This window comes from Labrus bergylta, chromosome 3 (genome assembly GCF_963930695.1).
Source record: "Labrus bergylta chromosome 3, fLabBer1.1, whole genome shotgun sequence".
In the NCBI taxonomy this organism is placed as follows: Eukaryota; Metazoa; Chordata; class Actinopteri; order Labriformes; family Labridae; genus Labrus; species Labrus bergylta.
Genome location: NC_089197.1, coordinates 26303740 through 26325403, shown reverse-complemented (window position 1 = coordinate 26325403; position 21664 = coordinate 26303740). Strand labels below are relative to the sequence as shown.

Sequence of the window (21664 nt, the reverse complement as noted above, 5' to 3'; positions counted from 1 at the left end):
GTGAATTTTCCATTTATTTTTTATTATTAACTGAGAGTGGTGATGCTGCCATCTTAAAATCACAGCGTTCACATTCCTTCCTATAATAAAGTAACTTTACAACTGCTTTTTACATTATTCTTTCCTCTGTTTACACTGAGTATAATCTTTTGTCATTTCTCTAGAGACACTTCTTTTTCTCTTTTCATGATGGGCATTGAGAGTTTGCAGCGGGGTTGCAAAGTTGACTTGTCAGTTTCCAAAGTTATTATTTTCACACTGGGACATTTTAGAGATATAGCATAGAGAAACAAAATTCCAGTTATTAAGAGTGTTTAGTGAAAACTGAGTTTGTGTGATGTAAAAAATGAACTTTTGAAATATGTGGTCATTGAAAGCATTTTTTGTCAAAATAAGCCAACTGAGTTCAACATGTTTTTTTTTTTACACTAGATACTCTGACTTGATATATTAGTGCAGGAGTTACTAATGACATAAGCAAAGGCTCTCTATTATTCAAGTTTGACCCTGAAACCAAGGAGGCTAAATGGAATACAGATACTGTTAATGTAGCTATTATAAATGTCATATTTTCAATAGAAGAATACATGGGGAGCTGGCAGATGACCTTCAACTTGCAATTAGAACACATTTAATGAACCTTTACATTTAGACATAGATTTAAACACCTCATGCAGTATGCTGTCTAAGTTTAACCAGCCGGAAATCAAGTGAAGGAATGAAAACAGACTCAGTGCAGAGCGGCATCAGGGCGACCTCCTGCACACAGACACCTAGATATATGTATGTGTGGGGGCATGTTGGGATGTGGCACAGGTGGTATGAACTAATTATATTTAATGAGTTTACTAGAATGTCAACACATATATTATTATAAAATGCTCTCTCTCTCTCTCTCTCTCTCTCTCATTTTTTTCCATAATAAAACTCTCTCTTATAATTTCTAACGCTTGTTGTACAGTAAAGGATTCAGATTTCTAAACAGCTTCTTTGTTACTACACAGTTGTTGTCAGTATTATCTTGGTATCTATCATTATCAAGCACAGTCATTTAAATATCCATTTTCATCTTTACATTCTTTAGGTATTGTATATCCCAGAATGTCTTAAATGGTATCACATACATAATCGGTGTAATTTCTGGCATTTACAATATATGTGCGCATTGTTTGCCTACTTTTTTCCACATAACCGCTAACAAGGTTGTGAACCAGACCGTTTACTCTTTATGTTAGGAGTCGGGGAGAAGTGGGTTAGGTTTATTTAACCCATATTCCCTCCATGTCCTCAAATTAGTTGTGGTGTCGTTTAACCATCTCCGTTGTCATTTCAGAATTAAGTTCCCTCTTCCTTTTTAGGTTAGGATATCTGACTGATACGGCCATCTTAATATCCTCCCACTGTGCGTTGTAATCTTTGTCACACCACTTGATGACTGGTCTGAGTTGCGCTGCACGATAATATTGCTAACTTGTTTTCATGAATTGCAAATCGAAAGTGAATATTAAGATCATGTAACTCAATGCTTGATCTGAGGCTGGTCTTGTGCATCGGATTAATAAGCTAGTTAGTATTTTTAAAGACAGAACTTGTTAACTGTTATTCATCTGAACGTTGCAGACTTTAAGCGTATACCTAACAGCATGGATGAGCATAACAAGAATCATTACCACTCCATCAACTTAACAAATCTTCAAGGCAATGAAATGCATGTCTTTCTTATTTTAATGGTAAGCGTTACTCTTTTCCATGTTACTGTTGTGTGGATTTTTAATCTTTAATTTGTGGAGTTTTCTCAAAAAAATATGCATCCTTTCCATTATTTTGTATATTTTCTGTCAATTAGTCTCTCACACATCGAAGTATCTTCTAATGCATACTATGTTCTTACAGTTAACTAACAGGTTTGCTTTTATGGGGGGTTCTATTAAAAATGAAATAGTTCTACCTTTTCACATTAAAACAGTACATCCTCTACATTACAGTGTTGGCCATTGAGCAGCTCTCCCAGAGCAGGTGGAAGGTGGCATCGTTTTCCAAGGACATCCAGACAGAAGTTATTTAAAGAGGCGAGGATGTTTTCAGCCTATTTATCAAAATGTACCCAGCCTTGAACTCTAGCCAGCGAGTCAAGGTCACAGGCCTGCCTTTTGTCTTTTCAGTATTCATAAACTACTGATCCTATAGATCCTTACCACACGTAATCTCTGTACTGTTTCACAGTCACTGCACAGTTCAATGCTGAAAATTGGATTCCATTCATCAAACATATTGTGTGACAACAACCTGTGATAAAACTTTAATGAGATTTTACAATGTGCAATTCTACAAACCTGGACCACCATCACCTCCTCCTTCACCTCAGACAGAGTAACATCATCCAATAAAATGAACTTCAATGAGAGTTTGTGTTGGCAATGTTGTCATAGCAATGCACAATTTCAGAATACAATGATGATGCTATATTATGTCTTTATTTACACTCGTAAATCATTGAGAACATAGCCCTCATTTACAATGACGTCGAGCAGGATAAACAATGAAAAAATAACAAACATACATATACATATATATGTACACATAGACACATAAGCATATGCATATACTGTATACATACACACACACACACACATATATATATATATATATACACATCATAGATAAACAAAATCAGTTCAAAACCAACAAACAGATAATAAAAAGTATTAAAAAACAAATTCAATTAAAACATGTGCAATCAGAAGTAAAGGAGTTAATAATTAAAGATCTAAAATGGCCATAAGAGACCGGTGCCTTGATTTTTAAAGTGCCTTGTAGCAAAATTCCAAGCTGATGGTGCAAAGATGCCAAAAGCAGATCTTCCAAGCTCCGAATGAGCTCTAGGAACCTGCAGTGTAAGCCAGTCATTCGATCGTGTGTAATGCACTCCAGAAGACCAGACTAACATGGATGAAATGTAAGGAGGCAGCATCCCAATCAGCGCTTTATGAATAAAAAGGTACAAATGTAAGTCTCGCCTAACAGAGAGAGAGGACCAACCAACATTTTATATGCTATATACCCACATAAGTATATGACACCAATCATTACAGCTGCTGTGCAAATCACACATACTAAAGTGTAAATAGCAATATACAGCTGCAGATTATATGGCAAGTTGTTCAAGGGAATTTCTGCCTTCAGGGTTTTCAGGTTGTCAGAAAAAAATGCTTCTAACAATGGCTTCTATAGAGCTCAAAGAGAGAGCACTCAACTGTAAAATGTAAAATATATTGGAAGTGGTTGGCAAAGCATTTCAGAGTACTACAAGAGAAGGCTTTTACTATAATATATGGACTTCACTTATATAGTGCCCCTGTATTGTGCAAACCATTGACAGTGCTTTATACCACATGCCATTCACTCTGTTAAAGTACACACTCACAAACCCATAGCACAGACCTCAATTAAGGGTTTGGTGTCCAGCCCAAGGACTTTCCGTTGCGGACTGGAAAAGCTGATCTTTTGATAAGTGGACAACCTGCTGTATACTTTGAACCATAACTGTCCCTTGGTCCAGAGGTAAAAAGGTACAGTAAAGGAAAATGCCAAAACAAATTAAAAATAAATCCCTATACTGCCGTTGTAGTTACAAACTGTGCTACACAGTTGGGTGAACAGTATGTGTCATGATTTGGTTTTGTATTTTGTATATTTTCAGTGTTTCATTCTTTCTTAGTGTTGCTTGTTTCCCTTGTGTTACTGTTTCCTAGTGTTGTACAGTATGTTTCCTGGGTTCTTTTGTAATTTCTTGTCCATGTGTCTCTCCGTGTTTTAGTGTGTTTTGTTACAGTCTTGAATTCTCTGTGTTTCATGATTTAGTTTGGAATAGTCCTCAGTGTTTCTTGTATTGTATTCCTTCCTCTGTGTGTTTCCCTCCAGTGTTGATTGCCCTCATTGTCTTCACCTGTTCACCTTCACACAAATTCACCAGAAACCACCTGGAAACAGATGTATTGAACAACTTACTTAACTCCTTCCAGTTCAATAGCCACTGTGGGTACGAAAGAGAGACAGGAATTCAAAGAAAGACTGCAGACGAGTGCTGACTGTGTTTCACCCCTCATAATGAAAACAGCGGTTTTCTACTGTGTTTTCAATTATCCTGTGATTACAGTTTTGATTACATCTTTGTTATGCTCGTTGCTGCTTCTCAATTTATTCCTCTTGTTAAATTATTGAGTGTTGTCAGTGGGTAAATACCAGCATCACAGCGATCAGATTACCAGACTAATAAATGAGTCTCTCTTTGTATTAGTTGTCATTTGGTTGATTTATGCAAAAACAGTATCCCTGCTTTTTTACTTTCCTATATTTAATGTTGACGCACATTAAAGCAAATATAAAACATGGCTGGCCGATACAAGACTAATGACCAATCCTACAACACTTACTGAGACATTTCTTGTTGTGGTTGTTGTTACTGTTACTCTCATTTCTACCCAGAACAGTTATAGGAGACTGCACATGTTATTGATGTAGCTGATCATCAGTCAGTTACGGCCAACTGTGTAAATAAACCATGTGGCTCTAAAGACCAACCTCAACCTCTGTTGTCTATATAACTAATTGGGTCAGTTTGTTACTGTGTGCAGGGCTAAATGTCAGCATCGGACCAGACACTGGGACAGCTACCAGACGAATAATAAATGACCAGCACCCTACCACACAGTATTGGACACTTCAGGTGAGTCATGAGGTGACTACGTTTGATTTGTGTTTCTTGTGAGCAGGCAGCCGAAAGCAAACTGTTAAGGTAAAAGTTATATTGTACATTTTGAAATAAACTAGTTTAACCATTAATTTTGCTGTGACTAAAAGTGTCGGGTAGTCATTAGTAACCGGTAAAAGAGGTACATAACAAAGACGGATGAGCATCTTTGGTGAAACCTGCAGCTTGAAATCGAAACATGCAAAATGGCAAATCACTCCCCCGGACACATAAACCATCGCCCCCTCTTCACGACTGGTGACAGACAAGACCAAGAGAGAGTGTCATGGAGACCTCTGTAGTACTTCATCGAACAACCTTGCTCTTTTTTTTTTTGCAACAGTGAGCTGATAAGCCTGCAGGTAAATGTACACAGTCAGGTAAGTATAGGCCAATCATTTGATTCAGTCCAAAAATTGGACAGACACATGTCAGGCTTGTGACAGCCACAGGTACTGCATTTCTTTCTGTTTTTGACAGACCGTTTCAAATTATTGATTGCTGATGAGATGAAAAGAATTCTCAGCGCTTACGTAAGTCTCATTAGTTACAGACACTGGGAGGAATTATGTGATTAAATTAAAGCTCCTGTTTGGAGTATAAAGCTGGTTATGAAAGAGACTGAAATTAAAACGGATGCTTCTGTTATTCCTAACGCCTTTGACAGCTGCCATGGGCTGGGTGTCAGACAAGCAAATAACAGCATACTGAAGAAACGGCCTTATTTAACATCCATCTTTCCATGACAAATATTCATAGTGAGTGATACTTTGGACCGTTAAACGAAAGCAGAGTAGGATTTCTATCTGAAAACAATACTTCACATATACAAGAAAAGTTCAGACAATAGATAAGGAACCACTTCGCCCACAGGGGGCATCAAAATCAACACACACTAAAGCTCCTCACACAAGCTGTAATGACACAGGTACAAATATTGATGTTAGCAAATAGGTTATGTCAGAATATGTTAGGTGATACATAAAATACAACATTTATTTTGTTGCATCTTTTCAATATGAATGAGGGATTTCTTCTGGTATATCTCCCCACAATGCTGAAGCTGTGGGAACAATTTTAAAGGCAAACCAAACAAAGGTAGGACGGCTTAAAAGCGGCTGTCTTAACTTTTAGACTTGCTACATTCATCTTGGAGTATATATATTAAAATCTAGATGAGTTGTTTTGTATGATTTTGCACTGCTTTAGCCGTAAACGTATCAATGCACAGTGTGTCACACCTGCAGCTAGCCGATGAAAAGGCAGATGGCTAAGTCCTTAGACAAGATTTCAATTCAATACAGGACTTTACATTGAATTAATGAACATTGATGGTGATAGTAGATTTGACTGGACTTACATCTGCCAATAAACTGTTTACCTAATTGAAGAAGAAGGAGTTTGTTTTAATACCAGAAGAAAAAAAAACACGATGTCTAACAATCAAACATCAGACATATAATCTGAAGTCGCATTTTAGCTGCTATTCATCACAAAGCTTTTCTTGAAATAGTATTACTTTGAGTCTTTGTACATTTCTCTTTGTATATTGATAACTACTGATCCAATGTGTGATTTTGATTAGTCCAATGTGACATGCAACACTTCAATACACTCCTTCACTACACTCGCTCTCGATTTTTTATAGCATTGTCAACCATAGCAGATTTTTGAATTCGACAATACAGCACTTCTTCTAGGACCATTAACTTCATACAAGGAGTCCATTAGTAGAGGTTAAAGGGAGAAGTGTGTGTGTGTGTGTGTGTGCGTGCGTGCGTGCGTGCGCGTGTGACTAGAGGGGTGTGTGCTCCTGCAGTTATCATTACTGTCAAACTTCAACCCAACTAAAGAAATCGGAAAAGTCACACAAGCTGTATTTTTCTGCTCTTTGTGGGACACTTGGACACTAGCAACACTCTCTCTCTCACACACACACACACACAAACAAACACGCACTAACACACAAGCGCTCTCTACCTCTCACTTTATTTCCTCTCCAAACCGGGTCAGGTTCGACTTAACGTTTCAAATCTTTGTCATTGGGAGATGAGTTTGTTCAAACAAGGAAAGAAAATGTGTTTTTTTGCTTCCACTACTCTTCTACAAGACAATTACCCAGTCCAAAAAAACTGTTTTCACAAATAAAATCAATATGTACCTTCTGGAAACATCACACAACACACGCCCTCATACAGCTTAACATTGAAACGTATTTCAGTGGTAGATAACAGCGAACAGATGCGATTTTAAATTTATAGCATAAGCAGCTCGAGTGAAATCTGTCAACTGGCCCTGAGCTGCCAGACACACTGAAGGAGTATTAATGCTTCTGCTTCAGTATCACAACCTATAGTATGTTATTTCATCGTAGGGTTTGATATGAAATCATTAATGCTATATCAAAATATCCTGCAGAATTATCGCAGTAGTGGAGTAGATCTGGGAGAAATGTGAAGCAAACATCATCAGACTGGGTGGCTGACGGAGCAGCACATCGCTCTGCTCCCTGTACATCTGTCTGCTCATGTAGGTCAGAGTGAACAGCTGAAGAGTTGAGCTGGAAGTCAAGGGCGAGACAGATTGAGAGTGAAACAGCAGAGAGGACCAAAACTCTGTCAAGGTTAGTGACGGCACATATTGAAGAAACAAGAGACAGAATCTTATCACATCTGTGGTAATGATTAGTCAGTGGAACAGAGTTGTTTGTTAGTAAAATAAGTCATAGACATAGAACATGAAATAGTGCACTTTCCACCCTACTAAAAGCAGATCATTCTTGGTAAGACTGCAACTCTCATGTTGATAATAATTTCATACAACAATATCAAAAACTGTGTGATAAAGAAATCGTTATGGTAACTCTATAAGCCTAGTTATGTTTATTACCCTGAAAGAGGAAAGTTGAAACTCTGGCAGCCACAAAACTCAAACTCTGTTTGAAATACAATATTTTTTATCTAATTTTTAACCATAATAAAGATTTACTATAGATCAAAAATATTGGTCAGAACTGACAGGTGAAACAGACAGAAATACATCTCAAAAAATAAAATCCAGTATTAACCTCCCTGCAGGAAGAATGTGCAACATTTTACACATGAACACAGCAGAAATCAAGTATACCCTGTGTAAATGTCTCTCTGAGTCATGACTGTCTACAATGAGTGAGAAGCGTGAGTCCCGCCAGCTGTACTGTTGTCGTGTTTACATCATGTTTACATGGATGGGGACGGCCTTACGTATAAAGCTGTTTCAGTCAAGGACTAGAGAAAATAAGAAAGACGTAACCTACTCATTGCTTATTTGGATGTCACGTAAGTGTGTTTAGATCACGTGTCAAATTATGTGCAATATGATACCACAGTGTGCCACGATTAGCTTGCTAACACAAGAATGCAGACCAAGGGATATTGCAGCGCGATCAAAGGACAATTTTGCCCGCCCCCACATGTGATCTACCCCCCCTTTTTTTTAACCAATCTTTCTCTAGTCTTTATCTTACCATTAATGGCAATGAACAGACATAAAAAGTCCATAAGTTGTGGACTTCTGGGAGGAAGGATGTGGTCAATGTCATGCTCATGTTTTTCTCATAGGCTCCATTATATGACCACAACTGTTACTGGTGAATCTTGTGACTTCCACATCGTCACTGCCTGCACATGACATTCTGTAGGTGTTATTTGGCAATTAATTTTTAACATATTGAAAAGCTGCAACTTTCTTATTTAAATAAAATACATAGAAGGTGCAGCTTATGCGATCGACTTGTGATGTTGAGAGTGAATCCACACAGCACAAAGCAAACGTGAAGGCTGACCTTACAGAGAATGAGAGCAGAAAATCAAACAGGTTATTTTAAGCTGTGTGCTGGTGAAGCAAAGCAACAGGAACTCTCCTTCCAGACCATTCACAACAGCTTTCTGCCTCCATGTTGTATATGTAGGAAACTAGTTTTCTACTCAATGGTTGTGGTAGCAATAAAATATTAAAATGTACCAAGCAGTGGGAAGTCCTGCAAGCAGCGGGAGAAAGAAAAATGAAAGACAAACATCAAACCTCACATCAACAAAGTGCACTCTTCTTTGCACACTTTCCACACAGGCTCCTCTGATGTGTAAAGGCGGTGAAGATGTCAGACCAAGTAATGCTGAGGTGACCCATAGAGAGTGCTCGAGTTAGAGAAGCCGTATGGCATGGTAATGTTTTCATATCAAACACAATACTGCCCTTGGTCAGCAACTCATTTAGTATTTTGAGAAATTGAAAAGTTAAAACTCCCATGTAAGGAGCTTTGGTTATTTGACATACTGATGTTTGTCATAAATATTGCTGTCTCAATGTACACTATGACGTACATAGTTTTATAGTGTTTGCTCTGCAGAATGAAACACCTGTAAAACAAAACAAAGAAACTTTAACACCATACCAGTCTGAAGCATGGCATCTCTAAGGTGACATTACTCCTACCATGTAGAGTCCACTTGTACATACACAGCCTCTTATTGAGATTTGAAATGTGATTTGTAAAGTCCTTTAACAGTTTTTCATCTGTTGTATTTAAACCTTTCACAAACACATTGGTGTATTTATTCATGAAAAATATAGACACAGCTTTAGACACAGGGTGAAGCCTGCCCCAGAAAACACACAGTACGACACTGTAACAGTCATCATTTATTTAACAGCCCCCAACCCCCAAATACCCCTTTTACATGAGGATTTATTCAGACAACAGTCAAGTCAAAGAGAAAAAAGAAGAAGCTTATTCTCCAACCTCGCCAGGCAAACGATCTCAATTAATGAGTAATTTTCGATTAAATGACTGAAGATGATACTAAACTTTAAAGTCTGAGGATTCAGTCTCCAGTGGACGCTGTTATCATACACTCTGGTGATAATATTAACATAAAGGTCATCATTTAGGTCGTTATGTCTTTAACCACATTCATGAGGCCACTCATCTGTGCTGTACACTGCAAAAAAGACAAGTTTGGACTTTCTTTGGTACAACAGTTTTATACAGTGCGGTATATCTACACAAAATGTAACTGTTTACTCTTAAGGACATGTAAATATTCAAAATTTTATCAGAGCAGGGTCAGAGAATTCAAGATAAAAACCAAAAACAGGTGAAATAGTTTGACCATTAATAGTTTTACTTTAAGGTGGTCTAAAGCGAGGCAGCTGAATGTGGGATGTCTTGTTGGGGGGGGGGGGGAGTTCTGGTAGTTTTTTCATTAAGCAAGTACAAAACAAAATCATTTTGTCTAAAGTTACATAAAGACACAAAGGCATTTTAATAAGAAGAAATTCACTTCAACAAAGATCAGGCTTTTTAGTTTCAGGTTCAAACTTCACATCAAACCGACAGAGTTCACAAAATCATTACATTTGTACTTGTGATTATAACAAAAGCATGTATGCCACCATTCAAACACACTGGATTTTAAACTGAGGGATGTTTTTAAGGGAAATCTAAAATGTGTTGTTAAGGTCAATGTAACAGCTACTTTGTTTATGTTCAGAAATGCATTTGTAGTGAGAATGGTGAAAAGTTGTTGTATGGCCACTGGATGATCAGAGGGCACAGACACTGTTTTCAAAGAAGACACATTTCATTTTTTTTTTTTAAATTGAACTTTGCAGATTTGTACCTTTTCTGTCGTAGTGATTAAATATAAATCAATGACATGTCCTCACAGATCTATTTTCTGCTGCTAATTAAAGGAACATAAACAAAAGTTTGGATGAGACAGGCCTGCTGTAATGAACAATAAGAATGAGATATCAGCTTGTTGCTGCATTATAACTCATCGATAAAATCATCATGAAGCATAAAATCTGTCTGATAAGCAGACTCTCTCACTCCGCGCAGCTCGGCCTACTTACCATTTTCTCATTTCAACAGTAAAAACACTCTTGAGGAACAGACGAATGGTTGATTCAGGTTTAAATTAAGTTTTGAAAAGTGAAAATGTCTGTAATAATTCTGAGATTTCGATACAACACTTGTATGTCCTGGACTCATCTTGGAGATTTAGTGAGCACTTGTGGTCACAGGGAGATACACAGGGTTGAGGAAATATCGATTCTACTGGCACAAATGTTTAAATGAAACAGTGTCTCCGGTTCTTCGTACAATTAAAGTGTTTGTGTTCATCCCTGAGACAGGTGGAGGCACATATTAGCTAAAAGCCCATGTCTAAATGAGCTCTTCTTTCCCTCTTGTGCATCAGCACATGGCATGTCAACACAATAAGGAATTATTGATTACACAGGGGACCTTGCAAACATTACTGTTTCGGACGCACACAGTACGTAAACCATAAATAAGAACACTTCAACATCAACCTCTATTTAATTTGGCTGCAAAAAAACCATATTATTCCCACAACAATAAAAAACACTTGAATTGGTTGATTGAATGATGATAATAAACCTGCACTTTAGAGGCAGGCGCCTACAGTGGCTGCAGCAGTATCTGAATTGACTGCAGCGATTTAACCAACTGTAAGTGATGGTTGTAGTCCATTAAATGTGGGGGGTGTGTGTGTGTGTGTCCATCAGTCGGTCTCTGGCATACATAGAAACCATTTGGCCATGTGACCCTGGCTCTTGGCTCCTCTATGTTCTGCATTTGAGTTCAGTAGTCCGTCAGTGTGGTGACTGCACTCACTGATGGCATCTTCTACACGAGTGATGTACAGCCAGCTGACTATCACACCAAAGAACTGGAGAGAGAGAGAGAGAGAGAGAGAGAGAGAGAGGGGAATGACATGCAGGAAGGCACAGGCTGGATTCGAACCTGGGCCGCACGCTTGGAGGACTATGGCCACTGTATGCTGCACTAACCAGAGCGCCAACAGTTTCATAGAGTTTTTACCTAATTATTTTTCTAGGCACACATTTGCGAACTAACTTTTGGATCCCGACCCAGCAGTTGAAAAACACTGTACTAATGGATCGAGTAAAAATATCTTGATATGAAGGAAAATAGACTGGTCAAAGTGAGATGTTGGGAATGAGTGTTAATTTTTTGTCGATGTTTTTTTATTGCTAGAGAAATACAATGGTCTATCATTTTCCTGATTGTGTAAAATGGATGTGTCAAAAATCCAGCCTCTTTTATTTCAATGCACAGCATGGCGCTAAATAAATCACACAGTATGCAAAGTATTTTGTGGAAATTGCTGCTCATTTTATCACTACAGGTGCAGTTGAGTTTTCAGATGTACCTGAGAGGAGGACATTTACATCTCCCACTTAGTCATCTGGGTCTTGGCTAAAGTTTTTGTTTTTTCATGGGCCTCTGACATTCCCGGACATACTGATTCTGAAGCTGCATTTGTTTAATTGCTGCCAGCTGTGAGAGTTTTAGCAAATGTTATAACAAGAACAAAATCACAGGTACACACAAACTCTTAACTTTGAGTATCGCAAAAACTTCATTTAAAACATGTGAATGAAACCAAAACATTAGTGAGGCAATAGGGCCACCACAGTTTTATAGTTGAACATGTTGTGACGACATGGGCATTTAAAGCCACAAAGCATCCCCGACAATGTAAAATAATGAATTCAGGGGTTAAGATTTGAGTTTGGTTTCAGGGTTGAGTTTGAAAGGGTATTTGTTTTCTAATAAGATCTTTTTTTTTTAGAAATGATCGGATCAGATTTGTGCGCCCAGACATTACCAACCTATCTGCATTGGTTGATGTAACAATTGATTTCCCCCTCACAGGATTAATAAAATATATCTTCTTATAAATAAGGTGTAATAACTCAGTACGTTATGAGGCTGAAGCATGAGAAATGTAGATGTATCATCACATCCTCCAAACAATCACATAGCCTCTCCGTCCCACGAGACAAACTCACTGCTGGTGAGTTCATTCTGCTGCAGAGACTCTGATCAAATCTGTCAGTCTGGATTGGAGGTTGTAGTGTTGGGAGTGACACCAAAGAAACTTTAATATCTGATTTGAGCAGCAATGTGTGCTTGACAAAGGTGCATCTGCAGTGTATGTGTGAGTTTGCGTATTCGTGCGTGCGTGCCTGTGTGTGTGTGTGTGTGTGTGTGTGTTTACCTGTGGCAGTAGGATCCCTAGTAGCAGTCCAGCCATAACCTTATAGTTATCCATCAGCCAGATAAAGAAAGCATCAGTGCAGCCTCTGATATAGATGGTGTCAATCAAATCCAAACGCTTCAAGACAAAAAATCATTTGTTATACAAAGTTGTTACTAAAATATAGAAAATAGTCTGAAGGTCAGATAATTTTTAAAGACTATGTGAGAGCTTTGCAAACAAAATATGCAGTGCACAAAATCACTGTTGGTTTGGTATCAAGATATTAAGTTTGAGAGTTTTTTTTAACTACTAAAATTTACTTTTGAAGTTTTACTTTAAAAAATAAGATGAAAAGAAAAGCCTTCAGGTGTTAGACCTGTTGTAAATGGTTCTTGCAGACTTTGTTCCAGGTGAAAAAAACAACACTAGCACTAGATCTATTACCTGACATTTAAAAGGAGGCGCTGCACTTCAATGAATGAGGTTACATCAGTGCTTTCTTATCTCAAACATGTAGTAGGTGAGTCTCAGAGGTCTTACCTCTTTCATTAACACCTGGTACCCACACAGAGTGTTGGCAACTTCATTTGGCTGGAGAGAGAGAGAGAGAGAGAGAGAGAGAGAGAGAGAGAGAGAGAGACAGAGACAAAGAGATGTAAGAGGTAGACATACTGACAGTCACTGCTGTGTTTGCAGCTGTGTAAGCAACTCTCTCCTGCTTGAGGTTTTCCATATCAAGATACTAAAATGTGTATTCGTTATTCAAATAATAAAAGATAAAATGCCAGTGTCTTGTGTTGGGGCCCTCTGTAATGTAATATACTCGCAACATAATGATTAGTTTAGGACTCATGTTTACACACTGACTCTACATTGATACAAAAATAATAAATTACCTTGTCATCACAAGTCCCTCACAGTAATGTTAGAGAGAAAATTAAAGTTCAATAGATTTAAAACACAGGACACAGGAGCGGCAGTGTTTCATGAGTCCTGCTAAGCAGAGATGGAAATGTTTATCAAACTGTTTTATGTCCAAGTAAAAACTTTTGTTTGTTCTGGCTTCCCTCGTAAGCTCTTCAGAGTGTAGGTGTATAAATAAAAGGAAGGGCATGTGCTGTTTGGTGTGGGAGAAAATTGCCTGTGTCTGTTTCTGACATGGAAAAGGCTTAATCACCATTATAAGGACGCTGAGATGCATTTTAAACCTAACTCCCCATTATTACAGCTATTACAATAATGACATAGAAACTGAGTATTCAAAGATTCAAAGAGCCATTATAAATATACAAATAGAGAGCATGGAATGATGTAACATGTGCTTTATCCAAGCTCTTTGGGTAATGTTACATTACATAACATTGATCTTCAAACCACGAACATGAAAGACATAATGACTACAATACAGCTTTAGAATATATATTTTACAGGTATTTATATTTTTAGGTGGCATTGGCATATGTAGCAGCCTTCCAGTTAGCAGGTGCGATTTGATTGACGATCAAATGGGTGAATAAAATCTATAATTATTGTAAACACAATGCACTGCAGTTGAAACACTTGTGCAACATTAGTGCCTTAATGATTAAGATAAGACAGGAATGTAATTGATAATGGTGACTACACCTATAAACCCATAATAGACCCATAATGGATTGGAAAAGTAACAGCCTCAGCAGTTACATTAGTAGGTAATAGTAGTGATATAACAATCAGTAATGGTAGCATTAGTGATACCTACCTCAGTAGTAACGCAGCAGGTATGAGGGACACCGCAGGACAGTGGACCACCCCCAGTACAGTTGTGGTACATGTTGAACCCCCAGTCTTTATACTCTTCACCTCCACAACATTGAAACTGCCAGAGAAGAAGAAGGTGTTGGAGTTAAAAGGAAGTTAAGAACTTGTTAAATAACATTTCCTGATGTGCCGGTTTAATGGTTAGTTAAGGCATATTCTGGGATGGAAGAAACCATGATAAAGAGAAACGTTCAGGTGATGCTCCATTATATAAGTTTGTCTCCCTGTATATGTTTGAAATCTATATTATGATATTACAACATATTTTAGTACTGTTTGAACTCTCCTGCTATTTGTCTTAAACATGCACCCTGCAGGAGAAAACAGCAGCCACACAGAACAAATAGTTTCCTCCTGAATCATTAATACCTTTAGCCCAAAATAACTAAGTAAGAACTGTAAACCTCTTGTTTTGGTTCACAGGCACTAAATGAAGCAACACCAAACAAATGATCTTTTTTTGCTCTCTATTTCCGCCTTTACTGTCGAACCCTTGAAAGGAAGAAACACCATTATTTCACGGGGATAATCTAGCTAAAGGAAGGTAATCATTATTGGTTTTTGCTTAGAGGTTTAGAGTTAAGTTGACTTTACTTTCATCTAAGTGTTAACTGTATGAGAAAGCACCCTGCTGGGAAAACAGAAGTGAGAAAATTAATTTAATGTCCCACATAATATTAAGTAAAAAAATTATACCAGTAATGAACAGATACTGTCATTGCAATTAAAATAACAACAGAGAACTTTTCCAAGTTATGCAAAGACTTTTCGTATTAAAGCCAAAGCGTAACAAATAACATTAATTAAATATATATATATATTTAAAATTATTCAGCAAGAGAAAGTCTAATAGGATAGAGATCACAACCATGGAGACTAAATGTTTTAATATTTGAAAACAAAATATTTAATAAAAAAAAAAAAAAAAAAATGAGAAGATAAAAAAATAAGTCAAACCAACCCCTTATGGTCCTGATAAATGAAAATGAAAAGTTCTATTCACTTAGGAATATATTGACTGCACAGCTGCCTCAGAGAATAAATCCTCCAATAGTAACCAAAGAGGAACACTAAACCTTATTTGTAGTTATTCACTGACAGAAACATAATAAGAAAGATCATTTTTAGAAATATCAGCACAAAGGGTCAGACACCAGGAGACTATAGGAAAGGAGGGGCAGAGAGATAAAGACTCAAGATGAATACATGAATAAATATGAGGTTGATCTTTGCGAAGCAGTGTGATCAGTATGTGGGCATCGTGCCAGCGTGGTAAAATGTTACTCCCCACACTCCCTGGCTTGACGCCACCAAGTGCATTTTCCAGTTCTGCATCATAACAAAGGTCACAGGAAGGCAAAGTCATTAGATGTGATAAGTGTCTACAAATGGAAGATAAGCTCAGCAACAGTACAATTTCAAACCCTTTTTTCTGGGTGAAGCTGGCAAGTGAAAATACTTCAGCGGGGGTGACTTTAAATCCGCAAGAGGTCAACCTTCATGACCGATCAATCCAAACACCTGTTGACAACAATGAGACTGACGGAGACGAGGGGAGCCTGCTTCATCCTGTGAAAATACAGAAACACTCTCCTGCACCCTTTCATAGTGATAACTAAAGTTCACAACTAATTGATCACTTCAATTATATAGAGGTACCTTTCATTTCTATATATTACCAATTATTAAAAATTACATTATTATCATTATTTGATATGGATGTGAAAAGATCACTTTCACCGTTGTTTGGTCTGGCTTAGTTCACTAAAGGAATTACAGTATAGCTTTAAAAGAAGCGCAGCTACAAACAAGCTGCAGACGAGCCGAGAGGCAGATACAGCCTTAGGGCCTAATAACACAGAGAGCCGTTACTAGAAAAAGGTCACCAGTAAACCATTGTTTTCTTATGCTACAGCGTTGTCGCCAGGTGTTCTTCTCTGCCGCTGCTGCGTGCACATAGGAGTAAAAAAAAGTTTAAAAAAGTTTTAAAAAAGTAAGAGGCTCTACCTCTGCTTTCTATTACATTTTCCCCCTCCTCTCTAGGAGCAAAGCAACAGCAAGAGCTCTACATTTGCTCGAATAATTTTTTCCCACTTGTTTATTTGGTCACCGGTATTCACATGTAGCTCGACTCAACAGGTGCTCCCAGCTGTTTTTCCACCCAGAAGAAATATTTTAGGAGAGGTATATATCTCTGTTTTTTAAAGATTTATTTTTGGGCTTTTTTGGGCCTTTAATGGAGAGACAGGACAGTGGATAGACTTAGACTTAGACTTTCTTTATTGTCATTCAAACTTGTACTTTACAGTGCAGATAAGAACGAAATTTAGTTGCATTTGGCTCGTTGTAGTGCAGGATAAAAACAGCAGCATGTATTTATATATAAAAATAAAAATAAGGTGCAGATATAAATAGATATAAAAAGAAAAGCTATGAGTAAAAGATTTTTAGATCTGTGTTTTAAAAGGATTTAAAGGATAGAGTCGGAAACCAGGGAGAGAGAGTAAGGAGCGGGAAAGGAGCCACAGGTGGGATTCAAACCTTGGAGGACTATAGCCTCCATACATGGGGCGCACGCACTAACCACTGCGCCACCAGCGCCCCAGGTGATTAGAATGTTTATTGGGAATAAAAACACTGCTGGTAACTGTGATATCATATCCCAGGCAGAATCAATGGTCTTTCCAAAAATGAAATGGACCTCTGAAGAGCTCTACTTTTAGTCAAATAAAACATTTAAAGATTTAACTAAATGATTTTCAGTTTGAGTCCAGTGTCCAATCGTAATGAAAAAAACTGAGTGAAATTGAAGTTTTTTCTTTAACTGTAGTGGCTTTAAATAAAAGGAAAATAAGAAGCATTTTCCACAATGTTAGAATTAATGTATCCCATTAATCCAGCCATCCAGATATACCTAATAATTCACTTTTTTTAGTCTACACCTGTAAATTTTGTAATTACTGTACATAGCACAGACTCTTGCACTTTCTGCTTATTTGCACTTCTGGTGAGATGCCAAACCTCATTTCGTTACTCTATACTTGTATATGTGTAATGACAATAAAGTTGAATCTCATCTCATCTCATCTCACATTATGCGACCGTTATCGTTTTTTACAGTCTTGTTATAAAGCTTTGGTATTGGAGAACCGGGGATGAGCTGGGATTGATCCTGTCACTTGTAGTGTCCCCCCTGTGATGGAACATTGCTAAGATGCCTGCCTGTGTACCTCTAATTGCACTCCCATCAGACCAACTAGGGCTTTGTTTCCCAGGAAGTGCCTCACATCCATTATCCATCGTCCTGCCATATGAACTGTTTATATCTGTTTACTATCGCTCTGCAGTTAGAAAGACAGCATCAGAGGAAGCCAGGGGATTTAAAAACACACATCAAAAAACAAATGGGTTTCTACTCTCCAAAATGATTTTGTTACTGTAACATATGTTGATCAACTTAAGGGGGGGAAACTAGGCAGGTAATTGCAGGTTTTGGTTAGAGAACTTTTTAACAGAGCATGTTCAAAGTCTAAAATGTCAACATCTGCTAAAGACTAAGTTCAAACAGTTTTTCTAAAAGTCTAAAGACTGGAGCCTGAATCAGAACTGACTTAAGTAAGCTGCTAAGATAAGTGATGCTGTTTCACAGAAAGAAAGATTTGTTTGGTGGACCAAAGACATTATGTCTTTTAGATAGAAAATACCTGCAGCATACACAGTCCTTCATCGATCTGAACACATTCCATCTTTTCCTGCAGACATTTCTCCCTAAGTTTCATCTTCTGCCCCTAACAGCCTATTCTCTTTATGTTTCCCCTGAGGAGAGTTGTTTCTCACATATTCACAAATTCAGGATCTGAAAACCACTGCAGGAAAACTGTGCTTTCTCCATCTCCCTTTTCTGCCTTGTACATTTTGTTATGTGTAGTCTCTTCTGGTGCCAATCAAAACATAGACCAACGACTATAGTAGTTACCAACTACTAGCCACAACATTAAGTTCATCTTCACCTTACAATGATGCTCTGCTGGAGGATAATAGTCTATACTTATAAAAGAAGAAGCTATTTTCATGAGAACGGGGACACAAGAAAGACCTAAGGAAACCGGAGCAAACCATCTATAGTACGACATGAATGATGGACTGTTCCCTCCAATGGCAGGGCCGCTCTATCTGATGGATGGACACACTTTGAAGACCAGAGTGATCAATAATTTCTCCTCCAGCTGTAATATCTGAAGACAAGTGCCAATAACAGACAAGGGGAGTGACCGATTCTGACAGGGCAGCTTTACATTTCAAATACAGAGATGAAAACAACAATTCATCCTGCGGTTAAACTCATGTCTTAGGTGATACGATTACACCAACACCATTCCTAGTGTGCCCTCTGTAAATCAAACAATTCCACAGGGGATTAATGTTCATGACTGTACAAAAAGAAAAAAGCCAAAGCAGGTGTCCAGTTATAACCAACCCCACCCCCCCGCAAAAATAAATAAATACTACTTTTCATAAAAACCCAATCCAAAAATGTCATGTGAAAAGTGTGAGGTTTATCTATGTGTTTCTCTGTTTGTTTATGTTTTTCATATATTGTTAATCATATTTTCATAGACCCGCACGACTCGTTGCTGTATGCATTTTAATGAGAAGCACATTGAGTGAACCCCTGGTACACGTCCCTGTAAAATATTTGCTGGCTTTCCTGACGTTACCTTTAATGGCTGTTGTGATGAATCCAAAATGAACTTATAAATATGTATGATCACATCTGTGTCAGAGGATTGCACAGCACTGAGGAAATGAAGCCAGTGTTCAGATAAGTCAGTGGCTTGGTTGTGTTGTGTTGTGCTTTTAGACTTCTTATGAACCCCGAAATCCTGATGAAATCATTGTGACCACTCTGAACGCTGACTCTGCTGTGGAAATTGAGAAGCGTTGCTTCCATGAGAGTGTGAAGTTGTCAAAACTTCCTCGAATGATTAAAATAAAAACTTTGCCAGATTTTTGCAATGAGACTCAGCAGTAGCAAACACTATTACTTTTTGATTAAACATGCAAGGTTAAGAAAACAATCCATCAGTGTCTTCTGATCCAGGCAGTAATTTCTGAAGAAATAAATGTCACATTTCCATTAGAAAATACCAAGGCAGCATTATGGGAAAGGTCAGCTTGAAATTAACTTCATATAGGATGTGCTATAACCTGCCTCTTGGTCATTAGTTTGTGTTGTAGCTCCTGTATGAGATATTTCTAATTTCCTGCTGTTGCTAATATAAAATAATTAAGGGCTACACAATTTCGCAACCAGGACAAAAAGCCTAGATTGGACTGCAATAGGAGAGCTTGACTCCTTGCCTAATGTGGAAGTGCTTTTCAGATCTTCAATTTATAAGAGTGACTGAGTTATCAGTCACAGGTTCACAATTTTGTTCAGATTGGCCCAAATGATGATCAGAAATGATGCCGTCAAGAGGGCAGGTGTCCCTGGCACACCAGAAAGAAATAAAATGTAATAACTGGAGTACTTTGGTTTGCTTTGGTTTATTTCTGTGCTCCCAAATTAAGCAAATTAAGCTCTGTGCAGAGTTTGGTAATAAGGAAACATGAACATGCTGAGAGAGACCCTAAAGGGCGCAAAATAGAAATTGATGTGTAGGAGAAGATTTCAGGATCTAATAAGCATTAGGATTCAAATCATCAGTATCAAGAACTCTGAGAGGACTGTGCTATTGTACACAGGGCAATACAGGAGCATAAATATAGACGGCTGAGAACTTCATGAAATGGCTCTCTAATCAACCCTGGTGCTCAAAGTTTTTACCTGGAGTAAAATTATCAGCAGAGGTCTCCTTTAATAAAAAATAAAAGACCTGGCCCTTTAAACAGCCCTGAGTTAGCATGCAGCCACCAACCCTCAAAAGTCAAATGATTTCGTTCCCTAATGCTACAGAGAAGAGATGAGCCAGTCATTTATTCAACACAAACACAAACACATGACCATGACTCACTCAGGCCAATTCATGGTACTGTGCTCGCAAACACATAAATCCAAAAACTCTATTTACGTTTGAAAACAGCCTCAATCCCCTCTCAGGTTGTCTTATGGTGTTTCGCCCAGGAAAACACTTAAATCTCTCTTATAGCCAACATGTGGGCCTTCTAGCAGCTTTATAACATGACAGGAGAAATATAATGTAAGAGCTTCACACAGCTGCACAGTATGTTGATATTAGAGCTGGGATATCACAAGAAAACAGATTGAAAATCTGGACTTCTTTAGTTGGAAGTGATGATAAAATGCTTTTAAAGGTAATAAAAAAGTCTAACATGAATGTATAAATCTTGCTTTATTTTTTCTATTTAGATGCTAAATGCTACAGGTGTTTAGGTGTTGAACAACAGGTATTTTAGTGGCTTTTCCCTGGATGCTGCACTATGTCCACCAGTTTACCAATTTTGTAATCCTGTTGATTGGTCGTAAGCTGGTAGTGAAGTATTTAAAGTTTTTTCTGTTGAAAATGTTTGCCTGCTACAGTCAAAAACAACAATATGTGAACAGTCTTTTGTGGGCAATAAATTTGCAAACCAGACAGTTAAAAAATTAAGTCAGAAAAAAAGATCTGTAGAGATCAGCTGAGGAGTCAAGAGACATCGCTCTGCAGGTTCATCACTACCATCTGCTAGTTTCACATTCATTACATACTGTCATTTGTTACATTGTTATCAGAAATAGAAAAAGGCTGCTGTGACTGAGCGTTAAAGACTAAAGAAATAGTTTGATTGCTGTTCAACAAAAAGGATATAACACCTCAACAGTCATCTATTAACATTAACATGTTGCTACATCCTGATTGTTGCACAGATGCGCTAGACAAAATCTGCCAGGCAAAGGAAGAGAAGAAAAACAAAGGCTCGTGTTTCAAGCTCACTCTGCTACATTTCCTAACTAGCTCCCTCTAAACCAGCCAAGTATCAACTCTTGGGCCTTCAAGTGTCCAAAATATTAGTAAAACAACAATCCTGCTCCACTGGC

At 37.8% G+C, this 21664-nt stretch overlaps 1 protein-coding gene across 1 annotated transcript in view; it reads right to left on the bottom strand.

Annotated features, from left to right (window-relative positions):
* Nucleotides 1–10016: 10016 nt before the first annotated feature.
* The window catches only part of tspan15 (tetraspanin 15), a 26483-nt gene continuing 14835 nt past the window's right edge, over nucleotides 10017–21664 (bottom strand). The window contains exons 5-8 of the mRNA XM_020650653.3: nucleotides 14567–14683; nucleotides 13366–13416; nucleotides 12844–12960; nucleotides 10017–11487 (exon numbers count right to left, since the gene is read on the bottom strand). Coding sequence (XP_020506309.1) covers nucleotides 11320–11487; nucleotides 12844–12960; nucleotides 13366–13416; nucleotides 14567–14683 — 453 coding nt within the window. The 3' untranslated portion in view covers nucleotides 10017–11319. The remainder of the gene's footprint in view (nucleotides 11488–12843; nucleotides 12961–13365; nucleotides 13417–14566; nucleotides 14684–21664) is intronic.